The sequence below is a fragment of the Mirounga angustirostris genome, unplaced genomic scaffold (assembly GCF_029215605.1).
Source record: "Mirounga angustirostris isolate CCGP_5_RB_7025 unplaced genomic scaffold, mMirAng1.0.hap1 SCAF_8, whole genome shotgun sequence".
NCBI classification, from domain to species: domain Eukaryota; kingdom Metazoa; phylum Chordata; class Mammalia; order Carnivora; family Phocidae; genus Mirounga; species Mirounga angustirostris.
In genome coordinates this window covers 1,588,662-1,606,972 of record NW_026991716.1, presented here as the reverse complement: position 1 = coordinate 1,606,972, position 18,311 = coordinate 1,588,662, and the positions used below count along the sequence as shown (strand labels likewise).

At 47.1% G+C, this 18,311-nt stretch overlaps 1 protein-coding gene and 1 non-coding gene across 2 annotated transcripts; both read left to right on the top strand.

The window, feature by feature from the left end:
* Nucleotides 1-1,926: 1,926 nt before the first annotated feature.
* On the top strand, nucleotides 1,927-18,121 carry LOC123837157 (zinc finger protein OZF-like). The gene is given in 5 exon segments (XM_064598064.1): nucleotides 1,927-2,522; nucleotides 2,625-2,804; nucleotides 2,806-3,052; nucleotides 14,563-14,920; nucleotides 18,075-18,121. Coding segments are annotated over 5 exon segments (1,428 nt in total).
* Nucleotides 11,591-11,672, top strand: TRNAS-GCU (transfer RNA serine (anticodon GCU)). Its single transcript has one exon. It is a non-coding gene; the product is annotated as a tRNA-Ser (tRNA).
* Nucleotides 18,122-18,311: the final 190 nt, after the last annotated feature.

Here is an 18,311-nt window from a genome sequence, read left to right as displayed (position 1 = left end):
AGGGGACTGATCCCAAAACCCTAAGATTGTGACCTGAGCCAAAATGAAGAGTTGGCTGCTTAACTGACTGAGCCACCCAGGCACCGTACTTTTTTTCTATTTTTTTTTTAAGATTTTAATTTTGGGACGATTGGGTGGCTCAGTCGGTTAAGCATCTGCCTTCATCTCAGGTCATGATCCCAGGGTTCTGGGATCGAGCCCCGCATCGGGCTCCCTGCTTAGCGAGAGAGTCCGCTTCTCTCTTTCCCTCTGCCCCTACCCCCACTTGTGCTCTCTCTGTCACTTGCTCATTTTCTCAAATAAATAAAATCTTTAAAAACAAATAAGTAAAGATTTTAATTTTTAGTAATCTCTACATCCAGCATGGGGTTCACACTCACAACCCTGAGGTCAAGAGTTGCATGTTCTTCCAGCTGAGCCAGCGAGGCGTTCTTCTCCTTTCTTTTTCAGTGTAGTCGTTCTTATGCTAAGCAAGCTGTGTATGTTCGTAGCACTGGTATATCAGTTCTTCACTGCTGCTTAACGAACTGCCACCAAGTTACTGGCTTCAAGCTGCACACCTGCGGCTCCTGTAGCCGGAGAGTCTGGGCTGGCTCAGCCAGGCCTTGTGCTTCCGGGTCTTTGACAAGGTTGCAGTCAAGGTCCCAGGGCTGAGGCCTCAGATGTCTGAGTTGTGATTAGGGAAGGATCCACTTCCAACCTCACATGGCTGTTGGCAGGACTCACTTCTCTGTCAGACAGAGGGCCTCAGTCCCTTGCTGGCCGCTGGCGGGAGGCCACCCTTAGTTCCTTGCCCCATGGGCTTCTCCATATGGTGGCTTTCTTTCTTTTTTTTTTTTTTTAAAGATTTTATTTATTTATTTTGAGAGAGAGAGAATGAGAGAGAACACATGAGAGGGGACAGGGTCAGAGGGCGAAGCAGACCCCCTGCTGAGCAGGGAGCCCGATGCGGGACTCCATCCCGGGACTCCAGGATCATGACCTGAGCTGAAGGCAGTCGCCTAACTGACTGAGCCACCCAGGCGCCCAGAGATCTTTTTTTTTTTTTAAGATTTTATTTATTTATTTGAGAGAGAATGAGAGAGAAAGAGAGCATGAGGGGGGGAGGGTCAGAGGGAGAAGCGGACTCCCTGCCAAGCAGGGAGCTCGATGCGGGACTCGATCCAGGGACTCCAGGATCATGACCTGAGCCAAAGGCAGTCGCTTAACCGACTGAGCCACCCAGGCGCCCCATATGGTGGCTTTCTTCATCGAAGTCGGCAAGCCAGCAAGGACGAGTGTCAGTAGAGAGTCCACTAGCAGGATGGAAGGTACAGTCTTATGTAATCACAGAAGTGACAGCCTGTCAACTTTGCCACACTCTGCTGATAACTCAGCCATGCTTTTTTCTTTCTCACTTCCACACTGTATTACTACCATTCCTTCCACCTTGACTAACCTCTTTCTCCGAACCTCTAACACTAAGAGAGGAAACAATATCATCTGTTAACATCAACCTAAAATAAAGATTAACCTTTCCAGCTGTCTGTCTCTTAAGTTATTTTTGAGTCATCTTTGCTCCTCAAGTTGTGTGGTCTGTGTTCGGATGGTGGTGTGAGGACTGACAACATGACATTAGGCATGAAGCAGGAACTTTGTGAAGAAGCAGAACCATGTGGGAAGGGGTCTGATAAACATGATGGAACTCTGTCTCAGCATGCCAAATGCACAGGAGACAGTGAGCCTAATGGAAGTTTGGAAACGTAGGATGGGGGTGCCACAGGTAAAAAAAATACATGTGAAGAATGTAGGAAAACCTTCACCTGGATAAGAGGCCTTCACATGCATAGGAGGATCCACACTGGGGAGAAACCGTACTCATGTACAGAATGTGAAAGGGCCTTCATCAGACATGCAGAACTTACCCAGCACCAGGGGCTTTGCAGCATGGAAAGGCTTGTCACTGTAAAGAGTGTGGCAAAAGTTTCAGTCAGAAAGCAGGCCTCTTCCAACATCTCAAAATCCACACCAGAGAAAAGCCATATTGGTGTACTGTATGTGGCCGGTGTTTCCGTCAGAGATCAGTTCTTACAAAGCATCAAAGTCTCCACACTAGAGAGAGACCTTTTGAATGTGTGGATTGTGGTAAAGCCTTCTGCCCACAGTTCAGACCTCACTGAACATCAGCGATTCCACAGCAAAGAGAAACCTTACAAATGTAATGAGTGTGGGAAAACCTTCAGGCAATGTTCACACCTTACTGAGCATCAGCAAATTCACAGTGAAGAAAAACCCTATAAATGTAAAGTGTGTGGAAAAGCCTTCACTCAGTATGCAGGACTTAACCAGTACCAGAGAATCTATACTGGAGAGAAACCTTTTGAATGTCCTGTATGTGGACGAGCCTTTAGCTGGAGCTCAGAACTCATAATGCATCACAGAACCCACTCGGGGGGAAAACCCTATGAGTGTGCCGAGTGTGGAAAAGCCTTTAGCATGAGCTCAACCCTGATCATACATCAAATAAGTCACACTGGAGAGAAGTCCTATAAATGTGATGAGTGTGGTGAAGCCTTCAGTCAATGCTGCTCAGGTCTTAATAAACACAGGTTGGGAGGGAAGCACGGGAACCGCCCCAAGCCAAGAAAATATAAGTGTGACGAGTGTGGAAAGACCTTTACTCGGTCAACTGGCCTGCGGAACCATAAAAGAATCCACACTGGGGATAAAACCTACCAGTGTTCTGAATGTGGGAAGGCCTTCACAAGGGGAGAGCATCTTATCGAACACCAGGGGATTCACAACAAGGTGAAGCCCTATGAGTGTAGAGTGTGGCAAAGCCAGTCAGAAGACAGGTCTGAGTCACCATCTCAGAATCCACACAGGAGAGAAACCTTTTGAGTGTTCCAAATGTGGGCGGGCCTTCAGTTGGAAGTCAGATCTCAATAAACATAAGAGAGTCCACTCTGAGGAAGAACCCTGTCAGTGCGAAGAGTGTGGGAAGGCCTACAGGCAGAGAGCAACGCTGTTCCAACATCTGAGGGGCCACACTGTGCTAAGCCCCAGCAGCAGAGTGAGCAGAGTGGAGCCTGCATGGGAACTCGGCCCTGATCAAGGGCCAGAGAATCCACAGCAACTGGACACCTTGCCCCGGTGTTAGGTAACAACTTCAGGAAGAATCCAGGACTTTTTTTTTTAACTGAAATAAAATGTTTCTTGGACTTCATTATTTAAAGAAAATCAGAGATGCCACATCAAAGAGTTTTTATAAAGGTCATAATGCTAGAAAAGTTGAGAGTTTAGAAAAATAAATATCAACAAGAAACTCACCTGTGATTACTTTTACTAAATGCAATGAAGTATTGGTTAATACGATGAAAAAATATACAAGGGCAGCTATAAAAAATATTTTTCTACTGAATTCATGAGTTTTTATGTTGTTTTTTCAAATCATTTTGATTTTTTTAAAGATTTTATTTATTTGAGAGAGAGAGACAGAAATAGCAACAGAGATAGAAGAGAGCATGAGGGGGGAAGAGAGGGAGAGCCCCGACGTGGGGCTCAATCCCAGGACCCTGAGATCATGACCTGAACCAAAGGCAGACACTTAACCGACTGAGCCACCCAGGTGCCCAAAACCATTTTGATTTCTAACTAGCGTTAGCCATTCCCAGCATTGAAATTACTACTCTGGGAGTGCCTGGGTGGCTCAGTCGGTTGAGCGTCTGCCTTCGGCTCAGGTCATGATTCCAGGGTCCTGGGATCAAGCCCCACGTCGGGCTCCCTGCACAGTAGAGAGCCTGCTTCTCCCTCTCCCTCTGCTGCCTCTCTGCCTACTTGTGCTCTCTTTCTGTGTGTCAAATAAATAAATAAAATCTTTTTAAAAAAAAAAGAAAGAAAAATTACTACTCTGAGTACCAGTCAAGGACACTAGAAAATCCAAATTTGGGATGTGTGAGCTGAGTTGTCTGTTTCTCACCCTACCTAACCAAGCCTTTGACCAAAAGTGAGTGGTCTGCAGACCCTTCCTGATCCCCACCCCCAGAATTAGCATTTCCTGGTGAATAAAGGATGTGTTAAAGTCTTACTGATAGGGAGAGCAGAAGGGCATTGGCCTCCAGAAGCTCAAAATCTAGTGGGGCCTTTATGGCGAAAGCCCAGGGCATACTTTTCTCCTTGTGAAAATACTCCTTGAGCTCACAACTGAGAAGGACAAAAGGGAAGAGGGAAAACCAAACCTTTCATTCCAGCATTTTCACCCTCCTACAAATTATACTTACACAACTGAAACCTCTTTCAGCTTCAGCACTACCTATGTTGTGAGGGACATGATATGAAGTTCATGGTACTTTTCAAATACTGGAAGAGTATTTTCTCATTTTTTTGTGCTACCCACAACGTAACAGCTACAGATGTGACACGTTTTGAAGTGTAATGTGCATAATTAACATTTTCTTCAACACCTTCTGAAATCTAGACAGCCAGCAAAGGAATAATCTCTGCTTCTCCTTTGCTTTGATGTTTGCATGATGTATCTTTTTCCATCCTTTTACTTTCAGTTTACTTATATCATTAAATTTGAGGTGAGCTCCTTATAAACAGCATATGCTTGGGTGATGTTTTTAAATTCAAACCCCCAATCTTTGTATTTTAATTGGAGGATGGAAATGATTTCCACTTAATGTAATTATTGGTATTTTACAGCTTAAGTTTGCTATTTTTTTTCCTTATTCCCTGTATTGCATTTCTGTGGTTTCTCTTCCTTGCCTTCTTGTGGGTTACTTGAATATGTTTTCAGAAGTCTGTCTTGAGTCATCATCATTGTCCTTGATAAAAGCTGTTACTTTGAACTGGCTTTCAACCCACATATATTCTACACATTTCTCTCCAAGAAATACATCAGCTTTTGTTAACCTAATTTGAGAACAACCCTAGACGATAATACAAACATTCTAAACAGATATGGGGGATTAAACAGAGTTGTCTTCTTACCAAAGTCTGTATTAGTTTTTTGTTACCTGTTAAGTCCTATGTCTAATGAGACCCAGCAGGGCGAGTCCTCCAGAACATTTTGAGCTAAGAATGGCGGAAAGCAGGACTCTTGTTTTATTCTCAGTATATCTCAGCACTTTAAACAGTACCTGACAAGTATTAGTTGCTCCGTAAATATTGAAAGAAGGAAGGGGAAGAGGTTCCTGGGCCCTGTGCAGCTCTGAGTTAATTACCAGTGGCTGAGGCCAGAGATACACAAGGAGCTGATCCTGCAGCTGCTGGCGTTAAGGGGTTCTTGACCATGCTGCCTAAGGAGCTATCTGCCTAAATTTAAAAACATAATCCAGGTGAAACGATACCTTTGCTGTGGAGAAATCTGGCAAACAACACTTTAACCAGGTAGTCAAACAACAACTAGAAACAGGATGAACTGATACATGACTTCTGATATGATTGCTTCACTGAGGACACATCATGACTTCTGTGGTATTTCTGGCGAAAATGTGTAACCCGAATCTAATCATAAGGAAACATTAGACAAACCCAAATTTGGGGTAGAGGGTTGGCCTGTGTTCTTCAAAAGTATCTACATTATAAAAGAGAAGCATTGAAGAATTGTTTTAATTTTTTTTTAAGATTTTATTTATTTATTTGAAAGAGAGAATGAGAGAGAGAGAGCAGGAGAGGGGGGAGGGTCAGAGGGAGAAGCAGACTCCCTGCCGAGCAGGGAGCCCGATGCGGGACTCGATCCCGGGACTCCAGGACCATGACCTGAGCCCAAGGCAGTGGCTTAACCAACTGAGCCACCCAAAGAATTGTTTTAGATTAAAGGAGATTAAACAAATATAATAACTAAAGTCTGTGTAAGCTAAGGTTGGATTCTAGATTGGAATAAAATTTATGTAAAGAATATCATTGGGACAATTGGTTTAAAGTAAACAGACTATACGTTCAATAACAGCATTGCATCAGTGTTCAGTTTCCTGAGTCAATCCTCGTTTTGTGGTCACAAGACAGAAGGTCTCTTCTCTCAGAAGGTACTTGCTGAAGTGTTTTGGGGTGAAGATTCTTTGTACTGCAGCACTTTTTTTGTTTTGTTTTGTTTTAGATTTTATTTATTTGAGAGAGAGACAGCAGGAGCTGGGGAGAGAGGGAGAGGAAGAAGCAGACTCCCCGCTGAGCAGGGAGCCCGTTGAGGGTCTTGGTCCCAGGACCCTGGGATCATGACCTGACCAAAGGCAGACGCTTAACCAACAGCCACCCAGGCGCCCCTGCGACACATTTTCGAGGGGTTTAGTGGGTTAGCAGGTAATAGCAGTAAAGTATATGTGAAGGAGAAAACAAGCGGCAAGCATTAATAATAGGTGAATCTAGGGAAAAGGAGTATAGTGCTCGTTCCATTGTTCTACAATTTTTTCTAAGTAAAGGTTGAAATAAAAACAATACTTATACCAAAACAAACCCAGAGAGTGAATATGAGGTATTGATTTTGACTGGAAAATTGTGGAGAGTAAGTGAGGTATATGCTGTTCGTATCTCAGTACAGTGAAGGTTGGGGTGTCCCCTGAGACAGCGTTAGTCTTCTTTATATTCTGCACTGAATTGACAGCTACACCGGAACACGTAAAATTGTTCCCATTTAAGGAATTCTCTCATTGGATCTCTTCCCACCAGAGGCCAATTTGTGCTCAAGTATTTTATTGTAGCATCTCCACTTTCTACTGGATGATCATCGAGCCTCTTTCCAGACTCGGGCCTCCTCTAAGGTGAACTCCTACGCCACTTACGTCTTAGATACTGAAGTTCTTCCAGCGACAGCTCACCTTGCTAGACATAAGCTCTAAAATCATGCAGTTTTAGAACTGGGAGAGATCCGGAACAAAATGCACTCCTTTTCTCAAGCCTCGGTTAGGTGCCGACACTGTGCCAACCATGTAAAGGAGTTAAAAAAGCTCAGGGGCGCCTGGGTGGCTCCGTCGCTAAGCGTCTGCCTTCGGCTCGGGTCCTGATCCCGGGGTCCCCGCCTGGGGCTCTCTGGCTGCCTCTGTCGCTCGCTCGCTCGCTCGCTCGCTCTCAGGTAAATGAAGTCTTTAAGAAACAATAATACTGAAGGAGGTTGAAATGAAAAGGTCGAGAAGCAGAGACCCGCTTGGTGCGCGGCCCCACATGCGCTGCGGGAGAGGCAGCGCACCGAAGCGCCCTGGGCCCCGACCACACGCGTGGTTTGTAGTAGCTTCTCGGGTTCAGCGGGCGGCGGGCCTGCCTCCCCGGCGCCCACCCCCTCGAGCGGGCCCGGGAGACGCTCGCCGGCAGGCCGGAAGGGTCCGGGCTCCGGGCAGCGACCTCCGCCGGCCGCCGCGGCCGGCCCTCGGAAGCGCCCGGGAGTCGGGCTGGGGCGACCCTGGGGTTGGGCGGGGGGTCGGACGGCGGCGCCCGCCACCCAGACGCGAACGCCTTTCGATGGGCTGTGTGAACGCCCGCGTCCCGCGCTGTGCGCGGAGGTCAGGAGCTGGGCGGCCGAGACCGGCGCGCCCCCTGCGGAGGTGACCCTGGGGTCCCCGGGGGCGCGTGGGGGCTTGCCGCGACACCACCCCGCTGTGGGGGCTTCAGAAGGCGGGCCCGGGAATTACGGGAGCCTGCGGAGCGGCCCCCGCGCCGACGTCGGGGAGCCGGTCGGGCGCAGTGGCCTCGACCCCAGACCTTCTGCGCTGTCCCGGGAATAAGGCGCAAGCTGAGGCTCGCAGCCGGGGGCCCTTGCTGGCCTCGGGGCAGAGGCGGGGGGCCCGCGGCCGGGCACTTGGGCACCTGGGGCGCCCCGCGGGCTTGTCCAACTTACTGGTTTCGGTTGTCCGTAAGGCATTTCGACAAAAAGGGTGTTAGACCCCTCGCTCAGCTTTTCTTGTCAGCAAAGTTATATATCTCTGTTCCCCTACTTACACTTTCCATGACCATTTTATTAATTCCGCTTGTGCTGGGACCCTAACATCTGGCATATTCATGCAATGAAGCAAAATCAAACATATTATAACTTTTTATTATGGATATTAAAAAATAGTTTTATTAAGTAAACTCTGTCCCCAATGTGGGGCTCGAACCCATGACCCTGAGATCAAGAGTCCTATGCTCTACTGACTGAGCCAGCCAAACATCTGCTACTTGTATTATAGAAGTTTTTAAACACACACAAAAAAGGTAAATAATAAAGCCTCATATGTCTGTCTCCCAACTGAAAGATTTAGCAATATTTTTCTAACCTCTCCCTCTCTCCCTCCCTCTCTCTATATAATATTTTTCCCCCTGTAAAGAAAATCCAGGCATCATATCATTTTATCCATAAATATTCCAATATGTAAGAGAGATGGGAATTTTAAATATAAGCACTACTTATTTTTCTTTAAAGATTTTATTTATTTATTTGACAGAGAAAGACACAGGGAGAGAGGGAACACAAACGGGGAGTGGGAGAGGGAGAAGCAGACTCCCTGCCGAGCAGGGAGCCCGATGCGGGACTCAATCCAGGGACTCAATCCAGGGACTCCAGGATCATGACCTGAGCCAAAGGCAGTCACTTAACCAACTAAGCCACCCAGGCGCCCATAAGCACTACTTATTTATTGAGGATGTCTAGTAGGGAAAAAAATGGCTTCTTCAGATTTCTTTGCTTTATCTTTTTTTATTTTGATCAGTGTGATAATTTTTCTTAGAATGGTCTTAAAATAAAGGATCAGGTGAGCAATTCCATTGCCCAAATTTGGTAGGGCAGAGATTTGCTTACATGCTCAGCAAGATAATTTTTTTAAAGATTTTATTTATTTTATTTAATTGAGAGAGAGCAGGAACAGGGGGAGGGGCAGAGGATGAGGGAGAAGCAGACTCCCAGATGAGCAGGGAGCCTGATGCGAGGCTCCATCCCAGGGCCCTGGTTGGGATCATGACCTGAGCCTAAGGCAGATGCTTAACCAACTAAGCCACCCAGGTGTCCCTCTTCTGCCTTTAAATACTTTGTTTAAATTTATCTTTAATTTTTAAAATGAAATTACTAAGTCACATGTACTCATGGTAAATTAAAATCTTGAAAACGATTTCATATAGAAAGTACAAACCTCAGATCCCAGCTGTTAACAATTGACATACATCCTTCAGAATGCTTTTTCTGTTTATATCAATCAGAGACTTTCAGAAGTTGCAAAAGGTTCATGCCCAGTACATAAAAAAATAAAGAAATGCCAAATAAAATGTGAAAATATTGGAATATATTAAAAACTCTTCAGCTAACTCATAAAAAAGAAATGCACAATGGTTGTATGCATAATAGTTACATAGACATACATAATACTTCTGTGAAGATAACATGGAATGTCTAAGTTGGAGACCTTGATAAAATTGAGACTGTAGCTAGATGACCTTCAGTGATAATAAATATCTAAACTCAGGGGTGCCTGGCTGGCTCAGTGGGTGGAGCATGCGACTCTTTTTTTTTTTTTTTAAGTTTTTATTTATTTATTTGACAGAGGGAGACGGAACACAAGCAGGGGGAGTGGGAGAGGGAGAAGCAGACTTCCCGCTGAGCAGGGAGCCCGATGCGGGGCTCGATCCCAGGACCCTGGGATCATGACCTGAGCCGAAGGCAGACGCTTAACGACTGAGCCACCCAGGCGTCCCAAGGGAGTCGCAGAGCCGGTGCGCTCGGAAAACAGGAACTCTTGATCTCAGGGTTGTAAGTTCAAGCCTCCCCTCTTGGATGTAGATATTACTTTCAAAAAAAATAAAATCTTGGAACTGGAGGGTATTATGTTGAGCAAAATAAGTCAAACAGAGAAAGACATGTATCATATGACCTCACTGATATGAGGAATTCCTTTTTTTTTTTAGATTTTATTTATTTATTTGAGAGAGAGAGACTGAGAGAGAGAGCATGAGAGGGGGGAGGGTCGGGAGGGTCAGAGGGAGAAGCAGACTCCCTGCCAAGCAGGGAGCCCGATGCGGGACTCGATCCAGGGACTCCAGGATCACGACCTGAGCTGAAGGCAGTTGCTTAACCAAATGAGCCACCCAGGCGCCCTAATATGAGGAATTCTTAATTGCAGGAAACAAACTGAGGGTTGCTGGAGTGGGGGGTGGGGTGGGTGGGATGGGGTGACTGGGTGATAGCCACTGGGGAGGGAGGTGCTCTGGTAAGCTCTGTGAATTGTGCAAGACTGTTGAATCTCAGATCCGTACCCCTGAAACAAATAATGCAATATATGTTAAGAAAAAAAGAAGAAGAAGAAGGTAGCAGGAGGGGGAGAATGAAGGGGGGGAAATCGGAGGGGTAGACGAACCATGAGAGGCTATGGACTCTGAGAAACAAACTGAGGGTTCTAGAGGGGAGGGGGGTGGGAGGATGGGTTAGCCTGGTGGTGGGTATTGAGGAGGGCACATTCTGCATGGAGCACTGGGTGTTATGCACAAACAATGAATCATGGAACACTACATCTAAAACTAATGATGTAATGTATGGGGATTAACATAAGAATTAAAAAATTTTAAAAAAATAAAATCTTAAAAAACATGATAATTATCTAAACTCAGTCTATCACCTTAAACTAAAACATAACGCTAAAACAACACAAAAATACTATACATCCTGTTCTGTAATTTGCCTTTAAAAAATAAGTGGAAAAATATTTGTCATGTAGATATGCATTGTTCTTACTTTTTTAAAAGATTTTATTTATTTGTCAGAGAGAGAGCACAAGCAGGGGGAGCAGCAGAGGGAGAGGATGAGGGAGAAGCAGACTCCCAGCGGAGCAAGGAGCCCCATGGGGGCCTAGATCCCAGGACGCTGGGATCATGACCTGAACTGAAGGCAGCCGCTCAACCAACCGAGCCACCCAGGCGCCCCTGTAGTGTTTTTATTAATGATCGCATACTCCTCCAATGTGATGTTTAATCATAGATTATTTGGGGGCACATGGGTGGCTCAGTCGGTTGAGCATGGGACTCTTGATCTCTGCTCAGATTTTGATCTCAGGGTTCAAGCTCTGCGCTGGGCTCTGTTCTGCCTGCTTTAAAAGAAAAGGGATCTATCCCATTTGGTGGGCATTGGGTAGTTTCTAACAGTTAACTCTCAGCGGGAGTGCCCCACTGTACTGTATGTAACCTGTGTGTGTTTTGTGAGTATGTATTTTTCACCTAGTATCCGTACTTCTCTAGCATAATCTCCTACTAGCGGTCTGACTGCTGGGTTAAGGAAGGGTATGGACTTTGTAAACTTTAATAGGCCTTTTGCAAGACGGCAGGCCACTGCCGAGGCCTGGAGCGCGGACCCGCCACTTGGAAAGGGAGTCGCAGAGCCGGTGCGCTCGGAAAACAGGAAGGCGCGGCGACTCCCGCCGGGGGGCGGGGAATCCGTCCCGGGGAAGCGGGGTGCACGCGTGGGGGCGCGCGGCCGGGGAGCGGCAGGCGTCTGCGGGGGGGCGCGCCCACCTCCCCGTGCGGCCGGTCTTGCGGGTACGTGGACGCCTGACGCGGACTGCGGTGCTGACGGGGACGCCGCGGCCGGGCGAAGGGACGAAGAGCCGCACAGCTGCTGAAGGACAGCGGGGAGGGAGAAGCCGCACGAGCCCGGCTCGCGGGCGACGAGGTGGCCGAGTGGTTAAGGCGATGGACTGCTAATCCATTGTGCTCTGCACGCGTGGGTTCGAGTCCCGCCCTCGTCGGCGGCTCTTTTGCTCCGCGAGTTACGCCCCACTCCGCCCGGCTGGGTGATTCCCTCGGATCCTGCCTGTTCTCCGCTGCTTCAGGAGCACTTGCTGTGCCGGAACGTCCTTCGTCAATTGATTTATTTCCTTCGTGTTTCATTCCCACATCAACTTTTCATTCCCTTGTAAGTTTGGCTTTGCACGGATTCCCCACTGAGGAAACAACTGAAAAATTGAGGGCCATAGAAAAATATTGCCTAACAAAGAGGAACTGGTAAGACTGTCTACAGAGTAATGTGCACAAAATTGTCTATATCAGGGGCGCCTGGGTGGCTCAGTCGTTAAGCGTCAGGTCATGATGCCAGGGTCTTGGGATCGCGTCCCGCATCGGGCTCCCTGCTCGGCGGGGAGCCTGCTTCTCCCTCGCCCACTCCCCCTGCTTCTCCCTCGCCCACTCCCCCTGCTTCTCCCTCTCCCACTCCCCCTGCTTCTCCCTCTTCCACTCCCCCTGCTTCTCCCTCCCCCACTCCCCCTGCTTCTCCCTCGCCCACTCCCCCTGCTTCTCCCTCGCCCACTCCCCCTGCTTCTCCCTCGCCCACTCCCCCTGCTTCTCCCTCGCCCACTCCCCCTGCTTCTCCCTCGCCCACTCCCCCTGCTTCTCCCTCTTCCACCTCCCCTGCTTCTCCCTCCCCCACTCCCCCTGCTTCTCCCTCCCCCACTCCCCCTGCCTGTGTTCCCTCTCTCGCTGTCTCTCTCTCTCTCTCCGTCGAATAAATCGATAAAATCTTAAAAAAAAAAACTGTATTAAACCTCACAGGTTATTTAAGGCATTTTCAGGCTAATGTTACCTCTACTGCAATTTTCGTCTATTATTTTTTATTCTTTTTTTTTAAGATTTTATTTATTTGACAGAGAGAGACAGAGAGAGAGGGAATACAAGCAGGGGGAGTGGGAGAGGGAGAGGCGGGCTTCCCGCCGATCAGGGAGCCCGGTGCGGGGCTTGATCCCAGGACCCCGGGATCACGACCTGAGCCGAAGGCAGACGCTCAACGACTGAGCCACCCAGGCGCCCCTATTATCTTTTATTCTAACTTTAAAAACAACCTTTATTTCCTAAGGATTCTTGTCTTGGACAAGGAGGAGAATGTATTCTTAGAGGTATCACAAAACTAAAAGTGACATTGCCAGTTAGGGCTAAAGATTTCTTCCTGAGGAAAGCAAAGAAAAATATTAGTATTGTGTAGTTTCTACTTGTAACTTCCATCTTGGCAGACATTTGGGGGGAAAAAATAACATATTCATTTTATTATTTCCATTTTTTCCAAGACACATGCTTTTTATTTATTTTTATTTTTTAAATTAAGTTGATTAATTTAAGGAAGCTCTATACCCAATGCAGGGCTTGAACTCACAACGTCAAGATCAAGAGCTGCATGCTCTACCAACTGAGCCACCTGGGTGCTCCTATTATTTCTATTTTTGATAAGTTCTACAGTCACATGATTCAAAAAATATAAAAAGCTATACAGCAAGTTTTGTCACCAGTTACCCCCCCACCAGGAGGACACTATTAGTCCTCAAGTATCCTTCCAGAAACAAAATATGTGTATATAATATTTAGCTGTCCAGATATATCATTAAATGAAAAAGAACATAGTGCAAGACAATATGTAGATGGTACTTCTAAAAAGAAGTAAACATATCTGCAGTTGAATATATACACCATTTTGCATGTGTGTGTGTCTGCATCTGTCATATAAAAATCTAGCAGCGGTGTGCTGTGTTCTAGGGTGTATTCATTTGTGAGATATTGCCACATTTCCTCCATGGGGGTTGTGTTGATTTACAGTCCCCACCAACAAAGTGGAAAGACCAGACCACACCTGCTTGTGCGACCCTCTAAGGGGGAGTATTATTTGACCTAACGTTGTCACATCATCTAAATGGAGGCACAAGGAGGAAATGATTAGGAATCCCAAATAATGTTATAAGCTTGGTAGTCTTGGTTTATCACAGAGTTTCTGAGTAACCACTGGCAGTTTATAAATTGGACTGATTAAATATTTAAGATTTAATAGATTTCCGGGATTGGTGTGGTGGAACCTGTGTTTGCCTTGAGGGTAAAACTCGTTTGATTGCTTTATTAGAATGAAATTTTGAAATGTCTAAGTTAGAGGTCTGGATGGACCATTGGATTCAAAGCTTTACATCTTATGCAACTCATGAGGGCACTCTACTTCCCTAGTTCTCAAAAGTGTGTTTTTCCCCCCAAAATAGCATCATCATCACCAGGAAACTTGCTAGAAATACAAACTGTAGGGCCGGGCGCAACAATATGTGCTTTAACAAGCTCCAGGCAATGCTGATTTATACTACAGTTTGAAACTACTACTTCTGTTTTGTTTCAAAACATGGCTGACCTGGTTTCTCTTCTCTCCAGGACCCGCGTTTAGCCACGTTTCTGCCATCTTTCCAACATCCACATGTTGAGTGTTTGTCTGGAACCTTCCCGGCTTTGCCTGGCTCAGTGTCTCCAACCCCTACTCCGTCCGCGTCTAGAGCTGGGGCCCTCAGGGCAAGCTCAGGTGGTGTGAGAGACATCAGCCCACAGCACCAGCAACAAACCCGTAGAATGACAAAATCCGTGTATCGAATCGATGCAGCGACGGGAGACCCCGGAGTAATGGAGGTGCGGCTCCGCAAGGCGGGGAGACGTGGCCTCGTGGAGGACTGAGTCCCCGGGGAAGGACCCCGAGGACACTGGGGGCGAGGGGGTCCGGTCGCTGGCTGTTTCCAGGCGGGACCAGGAGAATCGAGGGTTCCCTGGGGACGGCGCGCGGTCATCACAGGGCCGCGGGCCGGGCCGGGCCGCAGGTGGGCGGTGGCGTCCCGGGGGCTCCCGTGTCAGAGGAGCGACCCGGCGTTCACACTCTCATCCCGCAGCCCTCGCCGGCGGCCCCGCGCGCTGGCGGGCGGCGGGGAGGCCCCCGAGGGCCCCGGGACTCTGGGCTTCCGCGGGGCCCACAGACTCGGTCGCTCCCTGAGGCTGAGCGAAGGCGACCGGACCCAGAGGCCAGACCCGAAGTCCGCAGCGCCCACCCTGCCCGGCGCGACAGGCGTGCGATCCTCTCCCGTCGTCCCCGGGATGCTTGGGACGGATGCACCTGCGCTTCTCCTGCGGTTCGCGACTCAGCGGGGCGGCGGCGGCAGCGCGGGACCCTCCGAAGAGCTGGGTTCGGGCCAAGGCGGGGGAAACCGGAGCGCAGGTGCCGCAGTCTGTTCCTGCTGAAGAAGAGGCAACGGAGCGAGGGACCTGGGGTCCGGCCGTGAAGTCGCTGTCACGCACGTCTGGTGGGAGAATGGCCTTTGGGGGGGGGGGAGGTGGCGGCAAACTGGCGCGTTATCGACATTTAAAAAATAGGTACCAGACTTCAAAAGTAGAGTCACACATGTATGGTCAACTGATGTTCATCAAAGATGCCAAGGTGATTCAGGGAATTCTCTAGACGGAGAAGGAGAGTCTTTTCAACAGTTATGCAGCATTTGGACAGCCAGCTGGGGGGGGGAGGGGGGAGGATGACTCTCCATTCTTACTTCACACCATATACAAAAATTAACTCACAAGGGCTCATAGACATAAAACCTAAAACTAAAACCTAAAACTTTGAAATTTCTAAAAGAAAGCATAAGAGAAAATCTTTGTGGATGTGAGTTTGGTAAATATTTTTAGAATAAAACACAGAAAACAAACTATAAAAGAAAAATAGATAACTTGGAATTTATCAAAATCAAAAACTTCCGTTCTTTGAAAGGCACTGTTAATACAAATGAAAGGACAAGCCTCAGACTGGGAGAAAACATTTGCAAAGCACATATCTGATTTAAAAAAAAAAAAAAAAAAAAAAAGGCTGGTATCCAAAGTAAAGAACTCATACAATTCACAATAGGAAAAAAATCCCATATTCCATTAAAATGGGGGAACGATTTTAATTTAGACCTCAGCAAAGAAAATATATAGATGGCAAATAAGCACCTGAAAATATCTCAATATCATAGTTATGAAGGAAATTCAATTAAAACCACAATGAAATACCACTACACTCTTACTATAATGGATAAAAAAAAATATTTTTAAAGATTTTATTTATTTGTGAGAGAGAGAGAAAGGAGAGGGAGTGGCAGGCAGAGGGAGAAGCAGGCTCCTTGGAGACCAGTGGGGGACTAGATCCAAAGACCCTGTGATCTTGACCTGAGCCAAAGGCAGACACTTAACCAACTGAGCCACCCAGGTGCCCCTAAAATTTTTCTTTTAAGTAACAACACTAAATGTCAATGAGGATGTGGGGCAAATGGAACTCTCCTATCTTGTAGTGGGAATACAAAATGGTACAGTCACTTGGAAAAATCAGTTTGGCAGTTTCTTATGAAGTTAAACACAAACTTGACAACCCAACAATCTTCCTCCTAGGCATTTACTCAAGAGAAATGAAAACATATATCCATCTGTAAGTGAATGCGTATAGCAGCTTTATTCATAATCACCCAAACCTGGAAACAACCCGAATGTCCATCATCCGGTAGATGGATAAGCAAACTGTGGTACATCCATGCAGTGGAATTTTAACTCAGCAATGCAAAGGACAAACACACTACAACATTAATTAATCTCAAAAGTAGTATGTAAGTGACAGAAACTAGAAAGCAGACTCAAATGCTTATGCTGAATGATTCCATCCCAGAAAAGGCAAAAGGTATGAGTGAAAAATCAGATTAATGATTGTCAGAGCTGGGGGTGGAGGAAAGATTGATTATAAAGGAGCAAGGAGTGGGGTGCCTGGGTGGCTCAATTGGTTAAGTGTCTTACTCTTGATCTGGTTAAAGTCTTGATTTCAGGGTGGTGAGTTAGAGCCTCATGCTGAGCGTGGAACCTACTTAAAAAAAGGGGGAGGAAGGGGGATCCTGGGGTACTGGAGGTGTGTGTCTTGGTTGTAGCTAGTGGTCTTTATAGGATGATGCATGCTTGTCCAAACTCACCCAACTGTGCACATAAAAAGGTAAATTTTACTGTATGCAAATTATATCTTAATAGATCATCACTCAGAATTCCACTTCTAAAACTCTATCCTATAGAAATACTTACATATGCTCATCAAGAATTGTCAAAGAATGCTCAAGATAGTAGTGTTTGAAATAGAGGGTTAGTAGATGGTTGATTTAACAAATTTGGTGCATCACTTAATCGCACTACCACATAACCATCAAAAAGAATGAAGTAAGTAGTAACTGATCTAAAAAGTACCACAGAACACTAATGTATAGCAGTTTCCATTTTTGTAAATGTAATTCTATAAGTACACATAAATTATATATTCATTTATAAATAGCTTGGAGGAATACACCCCATACTGTTGGCATGGATTTTTTTTTTTTAAAGAATTGACTTGGGAGTGCAAGGACTTTTCAATTATTACTGAATTTGCTGTTGCAATGTTTGAAGGGGGTGACTGGTGGAGGGCATGTAAGCTTTAACATTTAAAAAAAATTCCATCTGTATAAACATTGGTCACTCACATAGGACTCAGGACTCAATTCCTGTTTGTGCTGACCACCCACCACACCGAGCTGAGTGGAAAACGAAAGAATTAAAAGGGGCGGGGGGCACCTGGGTGGCTCAGTCGGTTCAGCATCTGCCTTCTGCTCAGGTCATGATCTCATGATCCCAGAACCCTGGAAGGGAGCCCTGCATGGGGCTCCCTGCTCAGCGGGGAGCCTGCTTCTCCCTCTCCCTCTGCTGCTCCCTCTGCTTGTGCTCTGCTCTCTGTCAAATAAATAAATAAAATCCTTTTTTTTTTTTTTAAGAAAGAATGAAGAGGTATAATCCCTGACTGCAAAGGACTTGTCCTTTTGACTGGTGGAAGTGCGAAGGGGGCGCTAAGTGGCACGGGGGGGGGGGGTGTAGGTGGTGGATGGGGAGGACATGTTAGTAGTGGCTGGGCAAAGGAATGGGGAGACCCTTCCCACTGCAGACCCAGGGATTTTCAACCGTTTGGGGTCACCCCTTTAAGGATGTGAAGAAAGACTCAGAATTCATGATTTCGGGGATTCTCCCCCCGGCGACCATTCAGGAACCTCAAGGCAGGACACTAAAGTGGGGGGCTGGGATCTCAGAGCAAAGAGCAACTCGGGTACTGGCGGCCAGTCTTTGCTGGATGAGTTCCCAGGTCCTTCCAGGCTGAAGATGTTCTGAATCAGAAAGGTCGAAATTAGGAATCCGTGAGTCCAAACCAGGAAGAAGCACAGAGTGGGCAAGAAGGTCTACTTAGTAAATACCCCCTCCCCACCTGGTAGGCGTTGCGCTCTGTCGAGCCGCAGGGGCCGGGCCCCGCCTGGCACTCTCAGACTCTCGTTTTCCGCCCCAAGTCCAGTTCCTAGGGTTCTTCACCTTCCTGCACCTCGAGCTCCGCTGACCTTTGGCCGCCCAGGCTGCCTGGGCGCGCAGGTGGTGAGTTCGGGGGGAGACGCGTCGCCCTGCGCTCAGCCTGGACTCTGGGCTCTGCTACCCTCAGGGGTGACTGCCCACCACGCTCGCGGTCGCCGGTCACAGCGGTGGCGGTAGGAATGTTTGCAACCGCAGATATAAGTGAAACTAAAAGAGGA